This window comes from Salvelinus namaycush, chromosome 4, assembly GCF_016432855.1.
Source record: "Salvelinus namaycush isolate Seneca chromosome 4, SaNama_1.0, whole genome shotgun sequence".
Lineage (NCBI taxonomy): Eukaryota > Metazoa > Chordata > Actinopteri > Salmoniformes > Salmonidae > Salvelinus > Salvelinus namaycush.
Window position 1 is genome coordinate 32,197,200 of NC_052310.1, and position 14,529 is coordinate 32,211,728.

General features: G+C 40.8%; 1 protein-coding gene across 1 annotated transcript in view; it reads right to left on the bottom strand.

Moving 5' to 3' along the window:
* Positions 1 to 14,529, bottom strand: part of wdfy4 (WDFY family member 4) — a 171,972-nt gene that overhangs the window by 132,567 nt on the left and 24,876 nt on the right. The window contains exons 18-20 of the mRNA XM_038990764.1: positions 6,892 to 7,070; positions 6,448 to 6,679; positions 6,020 to 6,165 (exon numbers count right to left, since the gene is read on the bottom strand). Coding sequence (XP_038846692.1) covers positions 6,020 to 6,165; positions 6,448 to 6,679; positions 6,892 to 7,070 — 557 coding nt within the window. The remainder of the gene's footprint in view (positions 1 to 6,019; positions 6,166 to 6,447; positions 6,680 to 6,891; positions 7,071 to 14,529) is intronic.

Sequence of the window (14,529 nt, forward strand, 5' to 3'; positions counted from 1 at the left end):
AAAGATTCAAAAACAATTTCTTTTAAAGTTTATGAAGGGGAACAGGCTGACTGGTTGGCTATTTGAGCATGTAAAGTTTTTTTTACTATTCTTAGGTAGCAGAATGACTTTTGCTTCTCTCCAAGCCTGGGGGCACACACTTTCTAGTAGGCTTACATTGAACATCTGGCAAATAAGAGTGGCAATATCGTCCGCTATTATCCTCAGTAATTTTCTATCCAAGTTGTCAGACCTCGCTGGCTTGTCATTGTTGATAGACAACAATAATGTTTTCACCTATTCCACACTCACTTTACGGAATTCATAATTACAATGCTTGTCTTCATAATTTGGTCAGACATACTTTGATGTGTAGTGTCAGCGTTTGTTACTGGCATGTCATACCTAAATTTGCTAAGCTTGCAAATGAAAAAATAATTTAAGTTGTTGGCAATATCCGTTGGTTTTATGATGAATGAGCATTCTGATTCAATGAATGATGGAGCTGAGTTTGCCTTTTTTCCCAACATTTTATATAAGGTGCTCCAAAGCTTTTACTATCATTCTTTATGTAATTAATCTTTGTTTCATAGTGTAGTTTCTTATTTTTATTCAGTTTAGTCACATGATTTCTCAATTTGCAGTACATATGCCAATCGGTTGTGCAGCCAAACATATTTGTCATTCCTTTTGCCTCAACTTCTCAACCAAACAATTGTTCAATTCCTTTTCAATCCAAGGGGATTTAACAGTTTTTACAGTAATTTTCTTAATGGGTACATGCTTATTAGTAACTGGAATAAGCAATTTCATAAATATGTCAAGTCTGTTTGCTCCTCATTACACACCACGGACCAACAAAAATTATTTTTGTCAATAACATAGGAATCACTACAAAACATATTGTATGACCTCTTATACACTATATTAGGCCCAGCCTTTGGAACTTTGGTTTTCCTAGATATGGCTACTATATTGTGATCACTACATTTGATGGATCTGGATATTTCTTTCAAGCAAATTTCTGCAGCATTAGTAAAGATGTGATCAATACATGTCGATGCTTTCATTCCTGTGCTATTTGTAACTACCCTGGTAGGTTGACGTTTTTTCTTGAGTGGGCAGCTTGAGGAAACCAGTCAATATTTGAATCACCCAGCTAAACATACCTCTCTGTTGACATCACATACATTATCAAGCATTTAACACATGTTATTCAGATTCTGACTGTTAGCACACGAATGGGCTTTAGGTGGAGGGATAGAGATGTGGAGGGAGGAGTGGAGTGAGAGGACAGTGGAGGGAGAGAGAAAGAGGAGAGTGAAGAGGAGGGAGAGTAGAGGGAGAGAGGAAGAGGAGAGTGGAGGGAGAGAGGAAGAGGAGAGTGAAGAGGAGGGAGAGGAGAGTGGAGGGAGAAGAACATGGCGAGGAGGAGGGGGAGGGAGAGGAGGGAGATGACAAAGCAGAGGGAGAGGATGAAGCAGAGAGAGTGGAGGAGGAAGAGGGAGGAGAAGAGGTAGAGCACACCTGAGACGGGAGCTTACATTTCCATGGAGTGTGTCTACCCCAAGTCCCACCATTCACCCTTGTACTACACAGCCTGGGCCTAAAGTGACAGTGGCAGGGATTTTGGAGATATTTTAAAAAGTGGTTGGAAGTTATATCTGTTCCAGAGCTTGTAATGGATTACAACAAGAAAATGGCCAAGGTTGACCATCTTGACCAATTGAGGAGCTATTACAATGTTGGACGCACAGGCTGAAAATAGTGGAAGTATGTGTTTTGTGGGAAGCTCAACATTGTCATCATAAATGTGTACATTGTGTGGGGGACCCTGCAAAAGCCCCTTCCCAGAAACCGCAGACACTGGTCCCTGAAGGCATTCAAAAATGCTGCTTGTGCATTCACTTTGTGATATGGCTACAGTGGCATGAAGAGGAGAGCCAAGAGTGCGGCACCAGTGCGTGTGGACTGAGTTGTAACTCATTTGAAAGCAGGCTCCTTTGGGTGCTCTAAGTGTTCTGTGCCACTTTGCAGGATGGGGCGTGCTTCCAGAAGTTCCATGACATGTTGTAGGCTGAATGCAAACACTAAAGTGACATTGTGAAATATTAATTTGTCCTACAAATCTTTTATTTTCTCTGAGCAGTTGTTGTGTTTTGTATCTTCTCTGTTTATCTGTCGCTATTATAAGAATATTTTGAAGATAAATACACAACACAGAAGATAAGAGGACTAAAAACTAGAGTACCTAGGGAAATGTAAATAGGAGTTGGGTTTCAGTTCAACAGCTGTTTAGAATCTGTGGAATGTCCCTCCTGAACTCAGAGTAACGTGTGCTACTGGTGCTATGTTCTGTACTTTGAGTCTGGGTCATTGGTCCAGTTGTACTGCAAGGACCTCTGATTGGTCAATCCGAGGCTATGATGGGGGGTTATAAATGGCATCCTGTCCCATTGTTCGGTGGAGAAAAATCTGAGGACAGGGAGACTGAACATCTACCTCGCAGCATAACATCTTTGATTTGTCCCCTTCGAATAAACCTATTTTTCTCCCCCTGATTTGCTTTGGGGTTTGTGTCATTGTAGAATAGCATGAATTGCTAACACTTTCTAATACTTGTTGCATTCATTGAATTGTTGTCAAAGTAGGCTACTATTTCTACATTTTGTGTCAGGCCTGGTCTGTACTAAATCTTATTGAGAGAGGTTACCTACATTTTCCAATAGTCTCTGAATAGTTGTTTGCATTTTTACATTGTTACAGAAGAAAGAATCGTTGTCAATCAAATTACCTACTTGAAATACTTTTTGAATATTGTCCTCTGGTCACATTTTGGATATTTTATTTATTTATATGTAAATAACATTTATAAGTATATTATACTTGGTACATTTTGGGGTGTCTTCACACAATGGAAGACAACATTTGTTTTATTCCTATTGACATGAATGCGGTGTCATTTAAGAGAGGCTGGACTCTTTAAAACTAAGTTAACTTTTTTTTGCTATCTCTGTTTGTTTTAAATGTGTGAGAACATGAGCTTTATCTTGAAAATCCTCAGTAAGCTACAGCAGCATTCTATAATTCTACTGGGGTCTAAAGGGTTAAATTATTCTCTGAAAAAGAGTATTGTATTTGGTCAAACACAATTCTCTCCATCAGTTTACTAATAACATGCAGGAAACTGATTGTGCGGCTGTTAGAACCAGGAAAGGGTGTTTTGCTATAGCTTCCTTCCACACGTGAACACACACACTCCTTTAGGCTTTGGTTAAAGATATAGCAAATAGGGGTGGCAATACAGTGTGATACCATTCTCAATAATTTCCCATCAAGGTTGTCTATGTGGCTTATCATTATTGATGGATAACAGTAGTTTTTCTACCTCTCCCACATTAACTTGACCAAATTCAAAACATAAATCGTTCTCATTCATTATTAGAAAATGTATACAAAAATCGGATGGTTCACTGTTCAATGTTGTAATTTAACTTCTGAGTTTGTCCATTTTACTAGTGAAATAGTCATTGAAATGATTGGCAATATTGAAAGGTTTTGTTATAAATTAGCCATCAACTTCAATGAACGATAGAGATTAATTGGGGTTTCTGCCCATGATATCATTTAGGTACTCCAAAGTCTTTTTCCATTGTGTTTTATGTCATTTATCTTGGTTTGGTAATATAATTTCATATTTTTTGTTATGTTTAGTCACAACATTTCTCAATTTAGAGTATTTCAACCAATCAGCCCTGAGCAGCCTGATTTGTTTACCACCTCTTTTGCATAATTTCTTTGAACCATATAATTTTTCAAACAGCACCAAACCAAAGGGCACTAAAACAAAAAACCAAGCTCTCTCTTGTTTGTTGCACACTGTCAGGTTTTACCTGATTATTTTTGGCTGTTGGCTGTACCTGCACCAAAACTCCAGTATTGTTCCTTCATAGCCTGTTCTCTATCTTCCTATTAATTAGGGAGCCAATAGGGCGTTTTCAGCACTTTTATTTCCATGACTGATCAAAACAAATTTTCTCATAGCTCTCTCATGTCCCTCCTCTGCAGCAGACATATGGTGAGAAACACTATATGTTTGGAACATCGAATCGCAATAAAATCACAGTATCGAATCGCAATATATATAGAATCGTGAGAATCGCAATACATAACGTCATGGCACCTAAGTAACGTGATAATATCATGTTGTGAGGTCCCTGTGGGAAGTGGGAGGTCCCATAATAAATCTTCACTTACCTTTGCTGATCTTCGTCGGAATGCACTCCCAGGACTCCCACTTCCACAAGAAATGTTTGTTTTGTTCGGTAATGTCCATAATTTATGTCCAAATAGCTATTTTTGTTAGTGTGTTTGGTAAACAAATCCAAACGCTCGTGCAGGTCCAGCCGAACGTTGGACCAAAACTTCAAAAAGTTATATTACAGGTCGAAGAAACTTGTCAAACTCAGTATAGAATGAATCTTTAGGATGTTGTTATCATAAATATTCAATAACGTTCCAACCGGAGAATTCCTTTGTGTCTATAGAAGAAATGGAACGCAGGTCCCTATCATGTGAAATGCGTGTGACCAGGGCCTGGCTCTCTGCCAGACCACTGACTCAAACAGCTCCCATCCGGCTCCACATCACAGTAGAAGCTTCATTCAAGGTTCTACAGACTGTTGACATCTAGTGGAAGCCGTAGGAAGTGCAAACAGATCCATATCCTACTCTGTTTTCAATAGGCGATGAGTTGAAAATCGACCAACCTCAGATTTCTCACTTCCTGGTTGGATTTCTTCTCAGGTTTTTGCCTGCCATATGAGTTCTGTTTTACTCACAGACATAATTCAAACAGTTTTAGAAACTTCAGAGTGTTTTCTATCCAATACTACTAATAATATGCATATATTAGCAACTATGACTGAGGAGCAGGCCGTTTACTCTGGGCACCTCTGTGCAGCTTTCATCCAAGCTACTCAATACTGCCCCTGCAGCCATAAGAAGTTAACAAGACATTTTTCGAGTGGTTGAAAAACCAAGTTTTAATGACTCCAACCTAAGTGTATGTAAACTTCCGACTTCAACTGTATGTGCAAGAAACAGGCCGTCTACCTCACGTTGGTCAGAGCATGAAGCTGGGCACAGTGCGTAGTTTGACTAGGCTACTGACATTCCTTAAGGTTGTTCAGGATGCAAAATGACTTGAAGATCAATGACTGTCAGCACAACTACATACTTAGTTTGACACTGAAGGACAGGGCGCATCAGTTGTCACAAAATATTAGGCATTTTTCACTAGGTAGAATGAAAGTAATATGAGCAAAATCAATGATTCATAATGTTTGAATCTATTTTCTTGGGGTCCAATGCAGTCATATCTTAAACATTTGAATCGGCGACCGATGTGTATCGGTGAATTACATCCGTAGTAAATTTGTGAACATATTCATTGTATGTTGTTACAAATGTTTCGTGTTCTAGACTTGAAATATTGGACAATGTCTTTTGACTCCATATCTAAGGTTTTTTCTGTCATCAAAATTGAGGACCTTTTTGAATGTTGCGTAACCGCGCCAGTTGACGGACCAACCAATCTGTGCTTTGCTTAGCCTAATTACTTAAACGAGAAGCAGCCGTTCTGGAACAAAGAAATCCCAGACTCCCTTATCAGGTTAAGAGAAGGAGGTTATGTTCAGGGAATCCTGAATTTATTCAACCATTTTTCTGGAATACCCTGCAGGTGGCCTCAGCGCGCATATCTGCAGTTGGATGCTTCTCATTGTTTGTGGTTGTTTAGGGTATGTTTCGGGTTGTTTGGGGTTGTTTTAGGATGTTTGGGGTACCTGTTTGTGGTTGTTTGGGGTTGTTTGCGTTACCTGTTTGTGGTTGTTTGGGGTACCTGTTTGTGGTTGTTTAGGGTACCTGTTTGTGGTTGTTTAGGGTACCTGTTTATGGTTGTTGGTGGTTGTTTGGGGTGATTAGTAGGACCCCATATTTCTGATCGGGCATCATGAAGACAGCGCTGGACGCTCTTTACCTCTTTGGCGATGAGACGGCAGTCCACCTCGTTGTAGCTTTCTCGTATCTCTGCTACCGTTGTTAAAGTTGCTACAGCCGGGTTGATGCCAAATGAGATCCTCTCCTCAGGGACCAGCCTGAGAGGGAGGGGGTCTGGGCCAGAGCCTGGAGGAACACATAGAATTACAAAATTACATTGTGAGACACAAATCCTGGTCAAACTGACATTGGTAACACAACTGACTCAAATATGTTTCTGTATTTCTGGAAACACAACTGACTCAAAATGGCTGGCATAGAGTCAAGGTCATCATGAGATGATTCTAATACATTATAAGGGGTCGTAGATGCTAAAGGAATCATTATGTATTATACAGTATCTGCAAGCTTTAAGTAAATTGACTAAACGGTCTTGAGTCCATGGCCAGGTAATGATCAGACAAACACCTGTGTTGCGTAGAGCCAGGTAGTTTCCCAAGTAGGTTGTTCCCTGGTTGTAGATGACTCCTACAGCCCCTGGACTCAGCACTTCCTCAAACAGGTAGGTGGGCCCAACGCGCCACACCAACGAAGCGTGCTGTTTCCATAGAGACGGCGTTCCAATGAAGGCACACACGTCAATCACCGCCGTGGGTTCCATGGAAACGTACTGACCCGGGAACGGTTGGATGTACAGCATCTGACAGCGAATCAGAACACATAGAGAGTTCTCTGTATTTTCACAGCACAGAGTGAGTAAGGGAGTAGACAGTACTTCAACCAATGACATGAGCTACAGCTAAAAATCACAGTAGCAGCGGAAAAATCGCCAATGGCCTCCAACACAACAGAAGTTTTTTCGATCATCTTTTAATGTAAAATGGATGAATTTACTCTCTCCTGCTCCTGTACCTTTGCTGCTCCCAACAGTTTCCCATTGAGGTGGGCCGTGACCTTACAGCTCTTCTTCACGTCCTTCGCCATGACAATGGCCAGATGGTGCCACTGACCTGGGGTCAGCTGACTGGAGCATTTGAACCTCAGAGAACCTGGCAGGGGGCTGGGGGTCCGCACCTCTGGCTCCATCATATCTGGCAATTAATACATCAATCAATTAATACAACAATCAATCAATCAATCACAGAAGGAGTTGCAGTCCAGATCAAACAGTAATCAACTAAAATGACAAAAATCCACCTTTTGCTAAATCTTTCTAAAATTAGGTCATTCAGAGCAATTGTAGCCCCAATCCCAAATTGACCCCTAGACCACTTGTGGATATCTGAGAGAATTTGACAGGTGTAAGCAATAATGGTAATCTCTCTTCCTTGCCCTGCAACTATAAGATAGTTGGAAATTATATCATAATGTTTATACCAATCAAATCCTTTCAAATTTCCAAGTGCACAGGATGTAGGGCAGGGGTCTACAACCTTTTCAAGCATGAGAGCTACCAGTCTTCAATTTAATGATGCCAAAGACACGACACAGTGAACACTGAGGCTGTACCCTTACAGTTTTAACAGTAACCAATAAATATTATATTGTGTATATTTGAGCATAATGTAGGCCTACCAACAAAACCAATGGAGCAAATCCCATTACATTTTCACATGGATATAGCTTTTAATTTCTATGATATATATGTGACTCATTTCAGGAAACTAGGCGTATGTCGCACGTCACAACTTCACAGGAGTGGCATTTGAATGTAAACATCAATTTTTTTTATAAAAAAGTGTTTTTTTATAGAAATGCCTTCTGGAACATGTGAACTTTCATGTGCCTTAATAACAAACTTGTATTCCATCCATAAATATGAACAAAAATGTTAAATTAGTCTGTGTATAGTCTGTGTAGTAATATTATTTGAATCAGAAAGCCATTTTCATTGCTACTCATAGCCTAATGTTAGCTAGCTAACATTGCACATAGTTTGTTAGCTACCTAAAGATTCATACCACAGCTATGACAATATTTGTATTGGTAGTAGTATGAGTTGGGATTATGCCAGTTCATTGTTTAGCTAGCTAGCTACATGTCTAAACAAAAGACTCCACTTCGGCCGGATTATTACATGACCCATCAAATTAGCCAGGTGTGTCTGGGGGTGATTACAGCCATCTATTATATTTCAAGAAGATGTGTACATGTCAAGACAATAGTGACCCTAGATGTGGCTGGGTGGGTTATAGCATTTCCTTCACATGACCCATCAATTCAGACACTTTCTGTTTTTGATATTGCTACTATGGAAGCAACCACTTCACTGTACTATTTACACGTTCTGTATCCTGTGCATGTGACAAATACACTTACATTCTATTTGATATAGCATGTGTTTACCACATGGCCTCATGTGACTCCTAAAATGGAAGGGTGGGGCTAAGGCTTAAGAGTGTGAACGATGCTGAATCGGTGTAGACAAAGAAGAGCTCTCCAGTAGGTGTACCAAAACATTAATCAACTTTCTAAGAATAATTACTTTCCCATTGTTCCTCAACTGCAGTGTATGATATACCATTGTCTAGCTCTGAGTCTCTACTTTTATCCAATGTAAAAAACACTATTTCAATTTCAAACACTGCCCCTTTAATTAAGACATCAATTTTTACCTGACTAGGTTTTCAAAGACAGCTTGAAATGTAGCCGACATGTTTTGTACTCTTTTAGGAAGCAGTATCCCCATTGCTGATCAATACTTAGATAAATCTGGGCTAATAACTCGCTAACTAGCAAAGAATATAAACAAATGCGCACAAGCGCGGCTCTGATCTGAACTGATCTGAAAAGCATGATTGAAGACTGCTACCCCAGCCAATAGAATTCTACTCCGTTGCGCTTTGGCTCTGCCTACAACAAAATCACAGACTCAATCTTGCAAAATTAGATTTGTTTTGGTTTGTTGCATTGAAAAGCGGTTGATATAATGTAATCCGATCGCAGAAAAAACATTGATGTACACTACCGGTCAAAAATGTTAGAACACCTACTCTTTCAAGGGTTTTTCTTTATCTTTACTATTTCCTACATTGTAGAATAATAGTGAATACATTACAACTATGAAATAACACATATGGAATCATGTAGTAACCAAAAAAGTGTTAAACAAATCAAAATATATTTTATATTTGAGAATATTCCAATAGCCACCCTTTGCCTTGATGACAGCTTTGCACACTCTTGGCATTCTCTCAACCAGCTTCACCTGGAATGCTTTTCCAACAGTCTTGAAGGAGTACCCACATATGCTGAGCACTTGTTGGCTGCTTTTCCTTCACTCTGCGGTCCGACTCATCCCAAACCATCTCAAATTGGTTGAGGTCGGAGATTGTGGAGGACAGGTCATCTAATACAGCATTCCATCACTCTCCTTCTTGGTCAAATAGCCCTTACACAGCCTGGAGGTATGACTGTGGTCATTGTCCTGTTGAAAAACAAATGATAGTCCCACTAAGTCCAAACCAGATGGGATGGTGTATCGCTGCAGAATGCTGTGGTAGCCATGCTGGTTAAGTGTGCCTTGAATTCTAAATAAATCACAGACAGTGTCACCAGCAAAGCACCCCCACACCATAACACCTCCTCCTCCATGCTTTACGGTGGGAAATACACATGCGGAGACCATCCGTTCACCCACACCGCGTCTCACAAAGACATAGCGGTTGGAACCCAAAAATCTCCAATTTGGACTCCAGACCAAAGGACAAATTTCCACCGGTCTAATGTCCATTGCTCGTGTTTCTTGGCCCAAGAAAATCTCTTATTCTTATTGGTGTCCTTTAGTAGTGGTTTCTTTGCAGCAATTCGTCCATGAAGGCCTCATTCACACAGTCTCGTCTGAATAGTTGATGTTGAGATGTGTCTGTTACTTGAACTCTGTGAAGCATTTATTTTGGCTGCAATTTCTGAGGCTGGTAACTCTAATTAACTTATCCTCTGCAGCGAGGTAACTGGGTCTTCCATTCCTGTGGGGGTCGTCATGAGAGCCAGTTTCATCATAGCGCTTGATGGTTTCTGCGACTGAACTTGAAGAAACTTTAGAAGTTCTTGAAATTTTCCGTATTGACTGACATTCATGTCTGAAAGTAATTTCTCTTTGCTTATTTGAGCTGTTCTTGCCATAATATGGACTTGGTCTTTTACCAAATATGGCTATCTTCTGTATACCCCCCTTCCTTGTCACAACACAACTGATTGCCTCAAACGCATTAACTTAAGAAGGAAAGAAATTCCACAAATGAACTTCCAGGTGACTACATTCTGTAAGCCTTTCCAAGAAGGTGCGCCTGACACACAGGTATCACTGCTGACGTAATTTCCTGTCACAACTTGTGAACTTGTGTACGTGCTGCTGTGCGTTTTGTTGCTAGCGTAACTTTGTTACCTGCCAACTTTACGGTTTTTACTTTTTAATTACCGTTTTATATTTATTTTTTTCCCTCACTCGACTTTTTTCATAACTTTTTTCCCCCGGACGCTTTATCTGGACATGGTTCTACAGGACCTCCACCAGCCAAAGCTAAGTATGCCTTCTAATTGCAGTCGCTGTACTCATAATACCATCTCACCATCTTAAATAAGCATGCCCCATTCAAAAAATGTAGAACCAGGAACAGATATAGGCCTTGGTTCTCTCCACACCTGACTGCCCTTGACCAGCACAAAAACATCCTGTGACGTTCTGCATTAGCATCGAATAGCCCCCGTGATATGCAACTTTTCAGGGAAGTTAGGAACCAATATACACAGGCAGTTAGGAAAGCTAAGGCTAGCTTTTTCAAGCAGAAATTTGCATCCTGTAGCACAAACTCAAAAAGGTTCTGAGACACTGTAAAGTCCATGGAGAATAAGAGCACCTCCTCCCAGCTGCCCACTGCACTGAGGCTAGGAAACACTGTCACCACTGATAAATCCATTATAATTGAGAATTTCAATTTCAAAGCATTTTTCTACTGCTGGCCATGCTTTCCACCTGGCTACCCCTACCCCGATCAACAGCCCTCCACCCCCCACAGCAACTCGCCCAAGCCTCCCCCATTTCTCCTTCACCCAAATCCAGATAGCTGATGTTCTGAAAGAGCTGAAAAATCTGGACCCCTACTAATCAGCCGGGCTAGACAATCTGGACCCTCTCTTTCTAAAATGATCTGCCGAAATTGTTGCAACCCCTATTACTAGCCTGTTCAACCTTTCTTTCGTATCGTCTGAGATGCCCAAAGATTGGAAAGCTGCCGCGGTCATCCCCCTCTTCAAAGGGGGAGACACTATAGACCCAAACTGCTAAAGACCTACATCTATCCTACCCTGCCTTTCTAAGGTCTTTGAAAGCCAAGTTAACAAACAGATTACCGACCATTTCAAATCCCACTGTACCTTCTCCGCTATGCAATCTGGTTTCAGAGCTGGTCATGGGTGCACCTCAGCCAAGCTCAAGGTACTAAACGATATCATAACCAACATCGATAAGAGACATTACTGTGCAGCCGTATTCATCGACCTGGCAAAGGCTTTCGACTCTGTTAATCACCATATTCTTATCGGCAGATTCAACAGCCTTGGTTTCTCAAATGATTGCCTCGCCTGGTTCACCAACTACTTCTCTGATAGAGTTCAGTGTGTCAAATCGGAGGGCCTGTTGTACGGACCTCTGGCAGTCTCTATGGGGGTGCCACAGGGTTAAATTCTCGGGCCGACTCTCTTCTCTGTGTACATCAAGGATGTCGCTCTTGCTGCTGGTGATTCTCTGATCCACCTCTACGCAGATGACACCATTCTGTATACCTCTGGCCCTTCTTTGGACACTGTGTTAACTTCTTATGGCTGGGGGCAGTATTGAGTAGCTTGGATGAATAAGGTGCCCAGAGTAAACTGCCAGCTACTCAGTCCCAGAAGCTAAGATATGCATAGTATTAGTGGATTTTGATAGAAAACACTCTGAAGTTTCTAAAACTGTTTGAATGATGTCTGTGAGTATAACAGAACTCAAATGGCAGTCAAAAACCTGAGAAAAAATCCAACCAGGAAGTGGGAAATCTGAGGTTTGTAGGTTTGCCTATCCAATATAGAGTGTCTATGGGGTCATATTGCACTTCCTAGGGCTTCCACTAGATGTCAACAGTCTGTAGAACCGTGTTTGATGCTTCTACTGTGAAGGATGAGGGAATGAGAGCTGATTGAGTCATGGGTCTGGTAGAGTGCCACGGGCTCACTCAGGTGCTCCCCCGTGAGAGTTAGCTGCGTTCCATCGCATTTCTACAGACAAAGGAATTCTCCGGTTGAAACATTAATGAAGATTTATGTTAAAAACATCCTAAAGATTGATTCTATACATCGTTTGACATGTTTCTACGAACTGTAACGGAACTGTTTGACTTTTCGTCTATCCTGCGCGTCATCAATTTGGATTTTGGAACTAAACGTGCGAACAAAAAGGAGGTATTTGGACATAAATTATGGACTTTATCGAACAAATCAAACATTTATTGCGGAACTGGGATTCCTGGGAGTGCATTCTGATGAAGATCATCAAAGGTAAGTGAATATTTATAATGCTATTTCTGACTTCAGTTGACTCCACAACATGGCAGATATCTGTATGTCTTGTTTGGGCTCTGAGCTCTGTACTCAGACTATAGCATGGTGTGCTTTTTCCGTAGAAGTTTTTTGAAATCTGACACAGCGGTTGCATTAACTTCTTATGGCTGCAAGGGGCAGTATTGAGTAGCCTGATAAAATGTGTCCATTTCAAACGGCCTCGTACTCATTTCTTGCTCGTACAATATGCATATTATTCATACTATTGGATAGAAAACACTCTCTAGTTTCTAAAACCGTTTGAATTATTTCTCTGAGTGAAACAGAACTCATTCTGCAGCACTTTTCCTGACCCGGAAGTTCAAAGTCTGAAATCGATGCTCTCTTCCTCTTCCTGCCTATAAATGGGCACAAGAGCTATTAGTATACATGCACGTCATACACCTTCCTCTGGGTGTCAAGAAGGCTGTGAGAGAAGAAATGAGGTGATTATCTCGATCTGGGATGGAATAAATCCTCTTGGAATGACGTGTACCCAATTTCCGGTACTCTGAAGAACGCGTTTTGGACAGTGGGGTTGCCTTTTGTTTTGCTGACGTTATAGGCGACTATTATTTCCGGCTTTGATTTTATTTGATACATGTCACCATATCATCGTAAAGTATGTTTTTTCAATATAGTTTCATCAGATTATTGAAATTTTTTCGGGAGTTTTGCCGTGTTCCGTTCTCTTCCGTTTGTTTACATGGAGAGATCCGTGCAACCCGGCTAGCGCGCTTGCTAAATGGAGAGAGAAAGTTGCCATTCTGAATCCAAACAACGACTCATCTGGACAAAGGACACCTTGTTCAACATTCTGATGAAAGATCAGCAAAAGTAAGACCCATTTTATGATGTTGTTTCATATATCTGTCATAGTCGCCGGCGCCCATGTGTTTCTGGCTATTGTGCTAAGCTAATATAACGCTACATTTTGTTTTCGCTGTAAAACACTTAATAAATCGGAAAAATATTGTCTGGCATCACAAGATGCCTGTCTTGCATTTGCTGTACACTATGTATTTTTCAGAAATGTTTTATGATGAGTAATTAGGTATTTGACGTTGGTGTCTGTAAATATTATGGCTGCTTTCGGTGCAATTTCTGAATGTAGCTGAAATGTAAACTATGATTTATACCTGAAATATGCAAATTTTTCGAAAAAAACATATGCTATACAATAAATATGTTATCAGACTGTCATCTGATGAGGTTGTTTCTTGGTTAGTGGCTATTTATATCTTTATTTGGCCGAATTTGTGATAGCTACTGATGGAGTCAAAAACTGATGGAGTAATAAAAGTGGAGTCTTTTGCTAACGTGGTTAGCTAATAGATTTACATATTGTGTCTTCCCTGTAAAACATTTTAAAAATCGGACATGTTGGCTTGATTCACAAGATGTGTACCTTTCATCTGGTGTCTTGGACTTGTTAATGTGTGAAAGTTAAATATTTTAAAAAAATATCTTTTGAATTTCGCGCCCTGCACTTGAGCTGGATGTTGTCATAAGTGTACCGGTGTCCGGCTGCAGCCCAAACAGGTTAAAATATGTGGACAATTACAAATACCTAGGTGTCTGGTTAGACTGTAAACTCTCCTTCCAGACTCACATTAAGCATCTCCAATCCCAAATTAAATCCAGAATCGGCGTCCTATTTCGCAACAAAGCATCCTTCACTCATGCTGCCAAACATATCCTCATAAAACTGACCATCCTACCGATCCTCGACTTCGGCGATGTCATTTACAAAATAGCCTCCAACACTCTACTCAACAAATTGGATGCAGTCTATCACAGTGCCATCCGTTTTGTCACCAAAGCCCCATATACTACCCACCACTGTGACCTGTATGCTCTCGTGGGCTGGCCCTCGCTTCATACTCGTCGCCAAACCCACTGGCTCCAGGTCATCTACAAGTCTCTGCTAGGTAAAGCCCTGCCTTATCTCAGCTCACTGATCACCATAGCAGC